General features: G+C 46.1%; 2 protein-coding genes across 8 annotated transcripts in view; one reads left to right on the forward strand and one right to left on the reverse strand.

Annotated features, from left to right (window-relative positions):
• Positions 1-14,016, reverse strand: part of LOC106745457 (E3 ubiquitin-protein ligase MYCBP2) — a 232,053-nt gene that overhangs the window by 24,994 nt on the left and 193,043 nt on the right. The gene's annotated exons all lie outside the window — the stretch shown is intronic.
• The window catches only part of LOC106745458, a 30,946-nt gene that overhangs the window by 8,840 nt on the left and 8,090 nt on the right, over positions 1-14,016 (forward strand). The window contains exons 2-3 of the mRNA XM_014621070.1: positions 12,254-12,673; positions 13,259-13,551. Of these exons, the coding sequence (XP_014476556.1) occupies positions 12,254-12,673; positions 13,259-13,551 (713 nt within the window). The remainder of the gene's footprint in view (positions 1-12,253; positions 12,674-13,258; positions 13,552-14,016) is intronic.

Raw genomic sequence — 14,016 nt, forward strand, 5'->3', positions numbered from 1 at the left:
GGGGGGGGGGGGGGGGGGGGGGGGCAAGGCTGCGGCATACACGATCTCGATCGCGGAACGCGCTATTATCACTCTCGGTGGTGGTTCGCGCGCGCGCATCCCCCCACGGGATGATAAATTATTTTAGGACGACCCGCTCTCGCAGCCGCCGCTGCACAATACGTGCACGCGCATCCGAGAGCTGATTGCGGTTTGCCGGCTTTGTCTGGAGAATTTGCTCGGGGGCGTAGATATAGCCGACATCCTGCTTCGTTCATTCGCAACGATAACTCTCTCTAACACCCCGCGAGCGCTCGAGTTATCGCGATTAGCCACACGTGCGAAGTGCCTCTCGCCTATCTGCGCGAACACGTTTCTCCGCGTACATTACGCGTACACGGCCGTATGACGGCGGGGCGATCGCGTAAATCGCGCGGAGGAGAGTGCGTGCGCGTTCACGCTCCGCTCGGCCCGGAATCACTTCGCCGTGGGTGTCCCTTCCGCGTTGCAGCCCGCGATAGAATCGACGTGTAATCCGGATTCTCCGATGACTACAAGCGCGATCAGGTTCAAGTTGAAGTGCCTTCCCGACGCGTTCTAACCAAGCGTTTAAATTTAGACCGCTATTGTTCCGCCGGAAAACACGCGACGCTCGAGAGAGAAAGAAAGGACGCGTCGCCGAATCAAATCCCCACGGTGGGATCTTCATTATCCCATGTTCATTTGCGTTGTCCTTATATATTGAGGGAAAAGTGACAGAACCGATCAGAAGTTTCGCTGAAAGGAAATACTTTTCGAAATATACTTTACGAAATATTTTTCAAGCACCGCATTTAGTTCATCGAATCAATTATAATAGTTGCTGTAATGAGTTTTCAATTGATTCAACGATTACGCTTTGGTCAATAACGATATTAACGTAACATATTTGTAAAGATGTATTAAATTTGTATAAAATTTACGTTCCCGTATAAATAAATAAATATAATAATTAAATAAATTTGTTGCGTTAACGCATAATTCATTTAGCGGACACAATATTTCTCTGAATGAGAGTGATCTTGTCGATCCAATCGCTTTTTTTCTCTCAGTTTAGAAAATATATAATGATAATACACTTTACCTCGCATTCGTCTCGACAAAAAAAGCGATGATTTACGCAGAAAAGTAGTAAATGATCTAAAAAATACGCGTCTGCTTCGCTCTAACAAGATTTTCGATTTGCAGTTTTGCGAAGATTAAGTTATTCTAAAAGTTCGTACTTGTTTTGGAATATACAAAAAAAACAGCGTATCTCAATATCACCTTTTGCTTTGCAAATAACTAATTTTTTACACGTAATGTAAAGTAAATCCAGTACTATCTTTCAAAACCCTGTCTAGCAAATTTATTTGCCTGTTCCGTACACTGGTAGAAAATTAAAATTAGTTTCGGTGCTAAACATATTTTACAGTAGTAGCAACATGCATATAAAGTTATTATTACTGTCACTACAGTAACGCTTACTAGAAAAAATGGTTCTCCTGACTATTTCTGTGGTTAAAAGATCCGTTGGCGCCGAAACTACGCGTAATTTCCTATCAGTGTGAAATGATAAAAGTGGCAATCTAAAATCACCGCACAAGTTTTGTGGACAAACTTGACTAACGAGACCTCGTATCCCAAAATTGGTCAAACTATCATTTCATCTGACGTGCGCAACGTTATCTCGTCTAACAACTTATATCTGACAACGATAACACAATCGCCGGTACAGAGATATAGCGCAGGACAGCCTGCGGGCGGCTGACGCGCGGAACGATAACGACGACGAGCGGACGACGGGAGCCTTCCTCGGGTGTAACCCGGTTCGGAAAGCGGAGACGGGCAACTTCAGATCGTGGGAGATTAAAGCGATAGAGAAACGGCATGAGCTATTGCCGGGCGCGTGATTCGCGGATCGTCGCGCCCGGCAACGGATCGCGGCAGGCCATCTAAACCCGACGCTGCGGCAATTAACCGAATTATCCCTTGACGCGACCCCGGTCGGCGGGAGCCCCGGGTGGCATAATGGCACTCGCATGTCGGCAAAGGCGCGTTTCCTACCGTGCGCATATGCGAGCCAACAGTAATTTCATCCCGCGTCGGCGAGAGAAGGCGAGTGTCGGCCGGGCGGGCGCATCCCGCGAATTAACTTCCGGGCATTCCCCGCGGCGATTGCCATAACGGCCGCAGCGAATTTCGCGAGGACGGAGATATCACGATCACGGTGTAGATGCGTCGGCACTTCGTGAACGAAGAGCACCTACGTGGGCGCTCCCGCAGGCTGCTGTTGCTTTATGGCGCCCGAGCGCGAACCGAATATTAGTAGCGGCGATAAAGTGCCGGTCAGAAAGACAGGAATTAACAGACGCGCCGCGTCGGTTACCGTTATGCATTTTCCACAGTCTCGTACCTGATATTAGCGCCGCCGGTGAAAACCGTATGTATTTCCGCGCGGAGAAAAAAAAATCTCGGTTCGCGTTACGGAATGGCGGGCCGGACGAAAACTCTCGGTGACGAGAAACGATATGTCTCCATTGTCGGGAGGGAAATGGTGAACAGGAAATGTTCGTCCGAATATTTGCCTGCGTTAGAACTCGTTTGAGAGAGAGAGATACCTGAGAGAAATTAAATGAGTAGGAACCTTCTACAGGAATTTTCCCGCTCCTACAACCGAGCTTTCGTCTGGTCCCCAGACAACAGAAATTCAGGTACACGAACCGTGTTTTTCTTCCCATGCAGATCCAAACTCATGGAATATTCTCTCTGGATTACCGCTATCCAAACGCTGTGAGTTACCACCCGCATATAACCCAAGAAAATTTTTTTCTTTTTGACACCATATGCTTGTCTCTATATAAATATATTTCTCTTATCCATCTGCGTATAAGGCTGGATCCACAATAGGTGTAGAAAGCTTTTAGCCTTTTGCTCTGAGCACTAAATTGTAACGTAATTTTCACGCAAAAGGCGTTTCCAACGCAACCAGACACTGCAATTCCTGAGATTTAAGCTATTATAATTATAACTCTCGGTAATGCGAGACGTCTTTTGTCGGAAATTACGTTACATTTTATCGCTTAGAACGAGAAACTAAAGGCTTACTATTACTACTGTAGATCTGAACAAAAGCGTTCAGACATGTGATTGGCGAAATATTTTGTTAAATATATTTCACGTTTAATTTTTTTAACATATTCTAACGTAGCAACAAAATATTTTGTAACATATCTAATTTTTGTTATCATGGTACTTTTAGAATGGCTTAAAGAATAAATAATTGGATACTCAGGTACACGAATATCCTGGTAATATGAGAAATACCCGGCAATACTTGAAAGACTCGGGTATCAGTGTAATATTTGAGATATCCGGGTAGCCAGAGTTGACCTATTACTACACATGTCTCATCTAATGACAAAACCGCGAGCCTCAGTGTTCCTCGTCTAAACGTCAAGTACTAATATTGTATGCGTCATACGAACGTAGAAAATCCCACAGACATAATATTATTTTGTCTCTTCTTGCGAGCTCGGTAAGCTTGTCATTTGTCGTATAAATTAAATCCGACAATTACCGACAACACGCATCGACTGCGAACAATCGGAATAATGTACGTAACTTAAATTTCTAGTCGAAAAGCCACCGGTTCCTTCGGCGTTGCAGCGATCGATGATGACACGCTCGTTAACGAGATATCACATTTAAATCTAATAACGGCACGATAACAGGAGCTAGATAATTAAATCGGAATTGTTTAATAGCATTGTTAGAGGATAAGAGGAAAATATAATTGTTATATCGACAATGGTATTAAATATTCAACCTCAATGCTCGGAATTATCCGCGTTATATCGATGCAATCAACATATATTTCCCACGCTTGCCACACATCGTATAACGTTATACTTTACTTGAATCATATTTCTATTATTTTATTACGAGATAATTTTCAACTTTAGTATTTTCCGTCGATTTCAAATTGCTTTTAAACAACGCGAGCATTGTTGCAGCAGTCGCAATCATCCCGCCGCGATATAATGGCAACTTTCTCTTGTGCCGTTTCCTCTTTTTTTTTTCTATTCCCTTTTTAAATCGACAGCGGAAGACGCTCGTCACAGACGGTTAATTTCGAAGAAGAGGGCAGACGGCGCCTGAGGGATCTCTCATGCCGGAGTTTAGAATAACTCGATTGTCTGCCTCTCGTTCACCTCAAACTAGAACTAGACGGTGAATCGGGCTATTTTTACGGGCATCGGAGACGCCCGGCGCTGTTTCCCGGCTATACCTACTCGATTAACTACGGTGCAACTTCGCCGTGCTCGCGCCGCACCGAAAACGGAAACTCGAAGCCTCCTATGTAGGTTTATATGATGTGGCGTAGCATCTCGGATCGCACTTCGACACGTCTCGTTTAAGCTTCCTTTTACGCTTGTTTGTTCCGTATCCATCTGTACCGTGCGTAATATTGCAAAATAGTATAATAATAATATACTACACTTTATAATATAATGCAGTATATATTTTCATATTAAATATTATTTAATAATATATTTATCTTATGTGAAATATATATTAATATTCGTGCACCTTTAGGATGCGCCCAGAACAGACAACCCAAGTAACACAGTTTAGCATATTCGCTGCGATAGCAAAAATATGGCTAGTATAACGTCCTGCCCACCTTAATTACAGCTATTTAGCTGCAAATGTTATTTTGCTGGACTGTCAGCTGCAGAAGCGTTGTGAAAGCTAATAAAAAAGTCAAGGTGCAGCCACAGCTATTTTAGCTGAATTAATAGCCGTATAGCAGCTGCGACAGCTAATAAAAAAGTCAAAATGCAGCCACAGCTATTTTAGCCGTATTAATAGCTGTGCAGTCGCTGTGACAGCTATAAGAAAAACCAAAACTAGCCGGAGCCATTTTAGCTGCATTGATTGGTATGAAGTCGCTGCGACAAAAATAACAAAAGCCACAATTCAACTACAACTATATTAGCTATATTAATAATTGTAAAAGCATCGTGACAATTAAAAAAAAAGTCAAAAATAGCCTCAGTAATTTCGTTTCTTTAGGGTTTAGAAAGTAAATAACTGGAATCTAGCTGCTAACTTATGTCACAGCGAAAGCAAAAAATAGAGCGGGACTAAAAATAGCGGCGGGTAAGAAAAGTGCTACTTACATAAATATTTCATAAAAGAGGAGAGATCGTTGAAATATTTTTTTACGCGATTTGGACCAGAGCTGGTTTAAACTGGTTCAAACTGCGTGAAAGAATATCTCCGCGGTCTATTCTTGCTATACGAGATATTGTAAGTGACACTTCTTACCAGTCGTATTTTTAGCACCGTTTCTATCCTAACGGATAGAATACATCGGATTCCTTTCTTAATTTCGAGGAAAAATATTCACTCCTCGATTCAGAGCGGAGGATTTACTCAGCTCGAGTGAAATCTCACCCGAGGAAACTTAGAAAGCGTAAGTGGACTTTTATTCGTTCCGCGACGATCGTCTCTCGCGTTGCGGTGCGAACGGATTTACTACGGCTGGACCGCCGAGTATTGTCGCGAACGTAAACGGAAACGTCTGCGTTCGTTCCGATTAAAAGATCCCCATTAGAAGTTAATATACGTCGGGGATGATATACGGCCGTCGATACGTCCTCGCCGATTCCAATTCAGACGGCGAATCTTTGATCGTACGTGACCGGCCGCTTTAAACTCGCCGTACGGGCGGCGTCGGCGATCGATATGCGCGACGCGTGGATCGCCAAGCCGCTTAATTATTTATCCATTCGACGTAGCGCTTCTTACCGCATAATTTGGGGGTCTCGCTCTCCCGGTGCTCGATAATACAGAGAGCCCGAAGGTCAGAACTTTATGGAAAGCCGTCCGTTGATTCTCGCGCCTAATTCATCTTACGTAATTCCTCTCCTCTTCTCGCTTTTATTCTCATTCATCCGTCATCCGCGTCATCAGCGTAATGCATCGGCATTATTATCCCAGTTCCTCTTCTCCGGCTTCTTCGGTAATTTCTTCCTTGATTTCGAGGCCGGAGGGGGGATGAAATCGAGTTATGCAGCAGCGGGTAACAAACTGCACCGTGAAAAGAACCCGCGATTCGACAAATCCAACTCGATAATTCCCGCGATTCGGGAGCGACATTTCGCGAGGAAACGACGCTCTCGCTCCTCGCTCTCGTTAACGAGAGAAAAACGCTAATGCGAGAGCGAAAATATTTTAACGTCCGCGCCGTTTTCGCGCGCGGTCCTCCTCGGGCTGCATTAGGTCATTCCGTGAACGACGCGTTTCCGCGCTCGTTTCGTCGCGAACGCAGCCGTGGCAGCCGGCCAAAACCGTCGTTTTCTCAATGCGGTACAATGAATCCGCGACGTCCGTTACGTTGACGATTCAAGTCCGGCGACGGTACTCGGCGCGGCAATCCGGCCGAAGTGGTTTGTTCCCTTTATTCGCGCTCGGTTGCAGCTTCGAGTTGCGGACGGTCGCGTTGTATAAGTGGAAATAATGTTGCCTCGCGTGCGCCACGTCGACGTGACCCTTGCGATTCATCGATATTCCAGACAGTCGGCTTTCACGAGAGATTCCCTCCGCCGCTAACGGTATATACGGTATGTATTGCGACCTCTCTTTGCGCGGCGATCCACGTTGCAGCGGCGGCTCCGCTCGAAGCTGAAGCCGCCGCATTCCCTCGATATTGCGAACTTACTTCCGTTGTGATATCGCCACGTACACTCGCGGCTAACTGAACAAATAACGCAACTCGGCCGCGACGACGTTAATTGAGACGTCTTTCGCCGAACTGTAACGCGAGAGGCTGCTGCTGCTCTCGGCGCGCGAGAGTTGCCTCATTTCGAGATCCAGCTTGAATTTCAGACTCAGAACTCGAATATAGCTTCATTTCAATCAATATATGTGTGTGTGTGTGTGTATGTATACGGCTCTTTGGTGTTTAATCATGCGAAATGATAGCCCGATGAGAGCCAGAACCGTGGTGCTTAATTGAAAGTCGCGGGAGGATAATTTATGACGAATGTTCGCGACACGTTATTGAAATTCTTCGGCCTAATTCGTTCCCTTTTCTTCTATCGCCTGTCCGATCCTTTAATCCCGCGTGGTGGTTATTAAAATCCCTCCGCCGTTTTACCAGATAAAAATTTAACGCTAAAACTCGCGACTTTAATTTTCCTCGTTTCTTCACAATATTTTATACATAGGGCCTCAAATGTAAGATTTCAAGGAGGACGCATTAAAGGTAGACAAATTTTCATCGAATTCTCTGATAAACGTAGTGTTTTTGCTCATTCTTACGTTACGTCGTAAGAATCATTCGCTACATTTGGCTCGGAGAATCTCGGAATTCTAGAAGCTTCGCGAACTTTTCCTCCCCCGAAAATCTTTCCCCACACATATGGAATTGAGATCAACCGAGACATTAGCCGAGAAGGTCACGATACGCTCTGTTGCGGGACGAAGCAAAACGGGACGAGGCACGATAAAAAAAAAATCAGCTCGAAAGTTTTTAGGACGGTTCGGGACGAATCGAATAACCGTCGTTTCTCTGTGTGACTGCAGCTGGCGGGAGACCGAGCAGGTTCCCGAAAGTTAGTCAGAATGTTTCCTCCCCATATTGCGATCGGATTTCTTTATCCATGATACAGTCAGCGTAAAGAGGCTGTCCTGGCTCTCCCTCGAAAAGAGTCGTCCAACCGTTCCAGCAATCTACGGTAAATCGAGAAAAACTCCTCGATAAAACCGTGAATCCGGGATACAAAGTTAAGTTCCCACACTCAAAATTAGCACGAACCGATTTTGCCGAATTCCTTTTCTCCGTTTCTTTTTCCTTTCGCTTAACAACACGCCGTTTTGTCGGTACATCGATCGATGCGAGTCGTGAACGAAAGGGGCAGTGGGTGAGCGAGAGTATGGAAACTGGATCGCTGCGTTCCACACTGCGATCATAGAAAATTCTATTCCGTGGCTGTGGGCCAGCGGGCGACCGTGTTCCCGGTACCGCAAAATTAATTCGCACTGGCGGTTTATTAACGTCGTTCATAACTCGAGGGAGAGAGAGCGAAAGAGAGAGAAAGAGGGAGGGAGGAAGGGAGAGAGGGAGATGCTCTTTGTGCCCGAGGGTCGACGCAGAAATAACCGGCGTTATCCCGGCCCTTGAGTCACTCTCAGTGCGCAAAGTGACACGACGACTTTTGAGAGCGAGTTAGTCATTCGGTCATCGGCGGGGAAAAAGAGAAAGAGAGAACAAGAGAGAGAGAGAGAGAGAGACGTGTTTTCCAACTGATGTCGCGTAGAATGTATAGGAAGCTGCGCTTTCCCGCCTCCGCACCCGGTACCGTTCTTTATTCCGCGGTACCGTCGACTGCAACAGCTGTTCGAGTGAGCGACGCACTCGAGGTGACGTCACCGATGCACGCGAGAAGAGCAGGAGATGCGTGCGTGCGTGCATGAGGGCGGGGTGCGTGCGAAAACGTCGACGCATCCAACGCGCGTCGTCCAGTTCGCCCGTCGCTGCTCGACATCTAGTTTTACCCGGTACTTCTATTCCGCTAATTAACTCTTTCCGCGCGGAACTTTCGCGCTGAATTACAAGGAAGTCGCGCATATTTTTAATTAGGAACGGAGCCACCGCCGCTCGTTGCGCCGTGGCTACGTTTACTTTGTCCGGGGCGTTATCAACTAGCGCGGGGCTTACCCGGCGGGAAACCGGTGCGGCGCAATATAGTAAAAGGGGTAAATATCAGAAAATAATCCGCGCGACAGTAACGAGAGGGATAAGAGGAGTCGAAGTGGGAGAACGGAAATAATAATCCGGGCTGAAAAATTGAACGCCGCGATGATGAAATTGAATGAATGAAAAATCTTGTGCGACGCAATCGCGGGTAGTAATTAACCGGAGCGTGCCGGAAGTCCGCGGCTGCCCTAGGTGGAATTTTCGGTGTCAAACAGCGCTTTTACCACTGCAATCTTCTGAGGCCTGTCAGATCAGTTGCTTTACCCATAATTTTTATAAACAATATTAATATTTTTTTTTCCTGTTAATAAGCAAGGAATTTGAAAATTCAAGTCGCAAACAAACAAAAATAAAACTAAATTTCTAAACGCGTCTGTTCCGATTATTATCAACAATGCAACTAGCGGGGGTTCGTACTTGTTCAAGTTCATTGTAACAGCCAAGTGAAACGAAGTGGAAAAAGTGACGTCATAAAGAATACTTTTTACAGAATAATGGTTCCTTAGCATAATCCGATCGATAAACGAGCCGTCTTATAAAGCTGGCCCTCGGAAGTCAATGAAACGTAACGAATGAAGGTGCGTCTAATAATATAGATGGGGAGTGCATAGTAAGTTTTGCCGGAACCAGATGCGCGTTATACGATGCTGTCGTGAAACTGAACCCCGCGCTATCGGGGATCATGCCTGTCCGGGTGATCTGAGTTGTAATGAAGCTGCAGTCACCATAGTCCAACGAGATCATCTGACATGGCTCGCATGCGCTTGTAATCGCGATATATCCCGCTCGATTCTCTCGCTACGCTTAACATTTACGTTAATCCGGGATATGCGGACGATAACGCGCATATCGATTCGAAGCAATACGGGAAATATCTCTCCTCTCCCTCTCCGCGCCTCTTCTGACGATGCGGCGCTCGCGAGAGTCGACCGGTCTCGGTTGAAATCGAGCCGCGAATTGCGTCGATCGCGACAACAATGGCGACACGTTGGTACAAACGCGAGGAAGAAAAGCCGGAGGCTCGTGTTACCGTGCTGTAACCAAGAGACAGGATGCGAAAGTCGAACCGCGCGCGCATTACTCGGCGACGACGGCCGCGCACCGTGACTCATCGGCGAATTCTAATGAACTCTCGAAACGATTTTCCGGTGCTTTGAAGGAACCAAGCGCGCGGCTCTGGCGCCCGCGTACGCCCGTTGGAGTTCCTCTCCCCCCACCTCTCGGTCTCTTTTTTTTTTCGCGTGGACCGAAGTCGTACGTAAAAATAAACCAGCTGTACGCGGGAAAATCATTTCGAACGCGCAAAGTAAACACCGTGTATCCGCATCTGGAGGGAGTCCGATCTGGCGGAGAGCAATAATTCCGCGCTGCCTCGAGCGTTCGGGTTACTCGCGGAGATCTCCCACCGTCGAAGGGTATCCCATCAAAGAGATATCGATACGTTTGCAACAAAAGAAAAATACAAATTTGTTGTTGCGTTCCGTATTACTGCGGGATATCGCGACGGTGCTCGCAACGTGCGATTTTTCACGGGTCCCTTTCTCCTTTCCTGACAAACAATACAATGTGTTTTTCAACGAAAGAATAGCTTCCAAAATATGGCGCTCTATTGCGTGTCACGTATGCGAGACTGGTTAACGCTGGTGAAAACGGCAAACAGGTGGCGGCGGTGGAGACGGAGAACGGGGGAGAATTAATTAGCTCGTGCGTGTTCATCGCGGCATACACGAGGTAATATAATCGCCGAATGTTTGCGCTTCAACGGCCACCGTCGTATCTCTTTGCCGTCTTTGCCGTCGCAGGAAGGCGTTATAATGAATCAAGTCATCGCGCGGTTAAGGTCGGCTCAATGCGACGTATCTCGGCGAGCGTTTAGCACTAAACGCTTGTTGTGATATCTCCGGTGATACGAAAACATCTCCAGACAATGAATTCGATGGCCGGGTTCAAAGGTGGCACGTCGGAGGCGGATATGTACCGTGTCCCACAAAAAATAAAGCCTCGCGCCGAGAATAACGCGCTCGGGACAGATTAATAATTTCTCACACAACCGGTGGAAAGAGGACATATTTGTTTTTTTTTCTTCGCGAGGGAACGATAAATCGTCGAACGAAAGCGATGTCGTCCGCGAATCGTCAAGAATTCATATTTCCCGCGAGAATCGGATTTTTCAAACCGCGAGATCCCGCATGATCGATACCGGTGAATTCGGATTACCGTTCGACCGTTGAATAATTCTCGGGTCTTGTCTCTCTCTCTCTCTCTCTCTCTTTCTGTCGACGATTTTGTGGTCGCTTTGCAGTTGTTCGAAAATATCGAGAGAAAATCGGAGTATCTGTTTGGAGAGAGCTTATCCCGGAAAGATAAGCCGTCTTTCAGACATAACGTCGGGACAAGTTGAAAGAGACGGTAAGAAGTCGAGTGACACGTATGATCGCAGCGCGCAGTGCACGACGAACTGTCGCGGAGATAAACTTACAAATAGCGGTCAGGAAGTTCGACGCGAAGAGATTAGTAGGAATATTTCATGTCCGCTCCCCGGGATTCTGGTATTTAACGAGCGTATTATTATCGAGGTCCCACGATTTCTTCCATTGAAATTTTCACTCAACTATTTTCACACGTTACTCTCCTATTCTTCCTCTGAGCCAGAGAAAGGGTATATATTCATATTTCTTTCATTTTTCTTCAATATTAAAGTCTCGTGTAATGCATAAGTGCGTTGATGTTTTTCCCGGAAACATCTTAATTTTGTCCGTGTTTCGTGCATATTTATTCAGTGGACCCGCCTTTTTCGCTTGGAAGATAAGAGCGATAAATTCAATATTGTCTTCTCACGCCGGTAATAAGAAAAAATCGAAGTACACTTTTTTAGCTCAGGAGAATAATATGTCCTCGACAAGATGAATAGCAAGATTGTCAAGTTAAAACCTCTGACTAAGAGTTTTTCCTTTCAATTCTTTACGAAATCGGATCTACTACAGACTGTGATTGATGTTACCAAATTACAGAATCTCGTTTCTCTATATTGCATGTATCGATTTTTCATACAGTTAGATTACTTAAAAAATCCATCATCATTCTGAGTTTGAATGTCAAAATATCTCTTATATCTGACACTATTAGTTTCAATTAATAATCCCAATATAATCTATAAACAGCGATTTCTTCTAGTTCTCGATCGTTCTTATTAAATACCGATCGTTCTTATTAAATACTTCAGTCCGAGGCGTTTACGATATACTGCAATTTCAGTAAACGGCGTTAGTCACGCCCGCCTTGTCACGTTATCCACACATTACGCAACGAAGATGCAAACCTCAAACGACGAATCGCACAGTCTCGATGATGCAAGATGCCGAGCATCGCGCGCCGTTCCCACACGCATTAATTGCGTCTATTGATGTCTGCCGGCGAATCGCGAACGCCTCGGACTCGATATCGTGAGTTTTCCTCTGAGTGTCTCCTCTCGTCCTCTTTTTCCAGAACGTGGAGTTGCTGGAAGGAACCATCCCGCCGGAGGCGACGGACCTTGAGGTCTCTCACTGCCGAGAGCTGAGAATACAAACCGGCGCGTTCGGGAGCGGCACGCCCTTAAAACGCGTCCACGTCTCCGGGATCTACAGTGTGGTGGCCAAGCGGCAGGCCTTTCAGAATCTAAGCGCTCCCAACACGCATCTCGAGGTATCGGAGTGCAACAGCGTGTTCCTCGAGAGCCACGCCTTCAGGAACTCGCGCGGCACCCTGAGCGTCTCGATATCGCGATGCAAACACGTCGAGATCAAACCGAGCGCCTTCTCCTGGCTGTTACGGCTCACGGTGAAGGAAGTACCGTCCTTGGAGCTCTCCAGCAACGCCTTCAAGTTCGAGGCGCCTCAACACGGACGGCACGGACCAGCGACCAAGGTTGGAACCTGAATTCTCCCTCTCTCTCTCCCTCTATTATTTTCCTTTTCCGTCTTTTGTTTATTTTTAATTTCAAATTATTCATAACATTTCTTTTCTAAGACGTTCTTCTTTGGGGACTTTGTTTCCTAGAGTGTCAATATACATATTTATTTATCTATCTCTTTCTCTCTTTCTCATGGATCAACGCTATTACGCGCGGCGAACTGTCGTTCAACGACACATCGATTTAAATTCTAAATAAATAAATTATATATGACCGATACCGACGAGAATATTAATATCATCTATATGCGATACCACTCGCGTCCCAGTTATATTACGTTATTAATATTTGATATCGTGTAACGTCAGCACGAATATATAAATTCGGCGATATTACTCGGAATGTTATAACGCTTCGTGTTGAATATCAGCGAATAAACGAGCCCGATTTTCGCTACCAATTTGCGCTAGTACGTATTACCGCTCGGCTGAATTTCGGCTGGATAATCTAACTTAACATGATCCGACCCGGATCGTTAGCCCGCGAGACAAAGTGTCGGAAACTTAATTACAATTTCGAATGGCGCCCTTTTGATGCAGATAATGTTCCAAAGCGTGAGGATCGCGGAGCTACCCAAGGCGGTGTTTCCCTCGAACGTCGCGGAAATTCGAATGGACGACATCTCGACGAAGGTCATACGCAAGGACGCTTTCTGCGCGATGACCATTTCGAGCGTGGTCATCAGCAACGCGTCCATCCACGAGATTCAGTCGGGAGCCTTCAGCGACAGGGCCCTCATCAGCAGTCTCGAGTTCGTCGACGTGGAGCTTAGAAATATCAACACGGCGGCCTTTCGAGCCAGCCACAACAATCTGACGATCCAATATTCAAGGTCTGACGTTGAAATTACTTCGTGAATTCGATCGTAAGGGAGAAATTCGAGATTCGAAAACGGGAAATTGCCAATACTGCGCGTTTCTAATCGCATTGCGTGTCCTGAAAAATGAAGTAGAATTCTATTACGGAACACGAAACATTTTCGACAGGAATTGTTCCGTTCTTCTTGAGTAATTCTGGATGTTCGGTCGAAAGATTTCGACGTCTCGCGAGCGAGCGGAAAGTCGATTCCTGAAAAGTGCTTGCCGAGGGAAACGTTTATTTTATCGCCGCAACGACGAGAGACCGATTCCGAAAGAGATTCGCAGCGGTCCAAAAGTCACGGGCGAAATCACGATCGGAAAACTCACTAATCGGAAACTCGCGGGAAACCCCACTCGGAATCGTAAATAGTTTCGCGATAGGTGTCCCGATCGATTCCATGGTTGCTTTTGAATTCTGTCTTCGTCGAATTAATATT

This window comes from Dinoponera quadriceps, unplaced genomic scaffold (genome assembly GCF_001313825.1).
Source record: "Dinoponera quadriceps isolate SergipeBrazil2010 unplaced genomic scaffold, ASM131382v1 scaffold1280, whole genome shotgun sequence".
In the NCBI taxonomy this organism is placed as follows: Eukaryota; Metazoa; Arthropoda; class Insecta; order Hymenoptera; family Formicidae; genus Dinoponera; species Dinoponera quadriceps.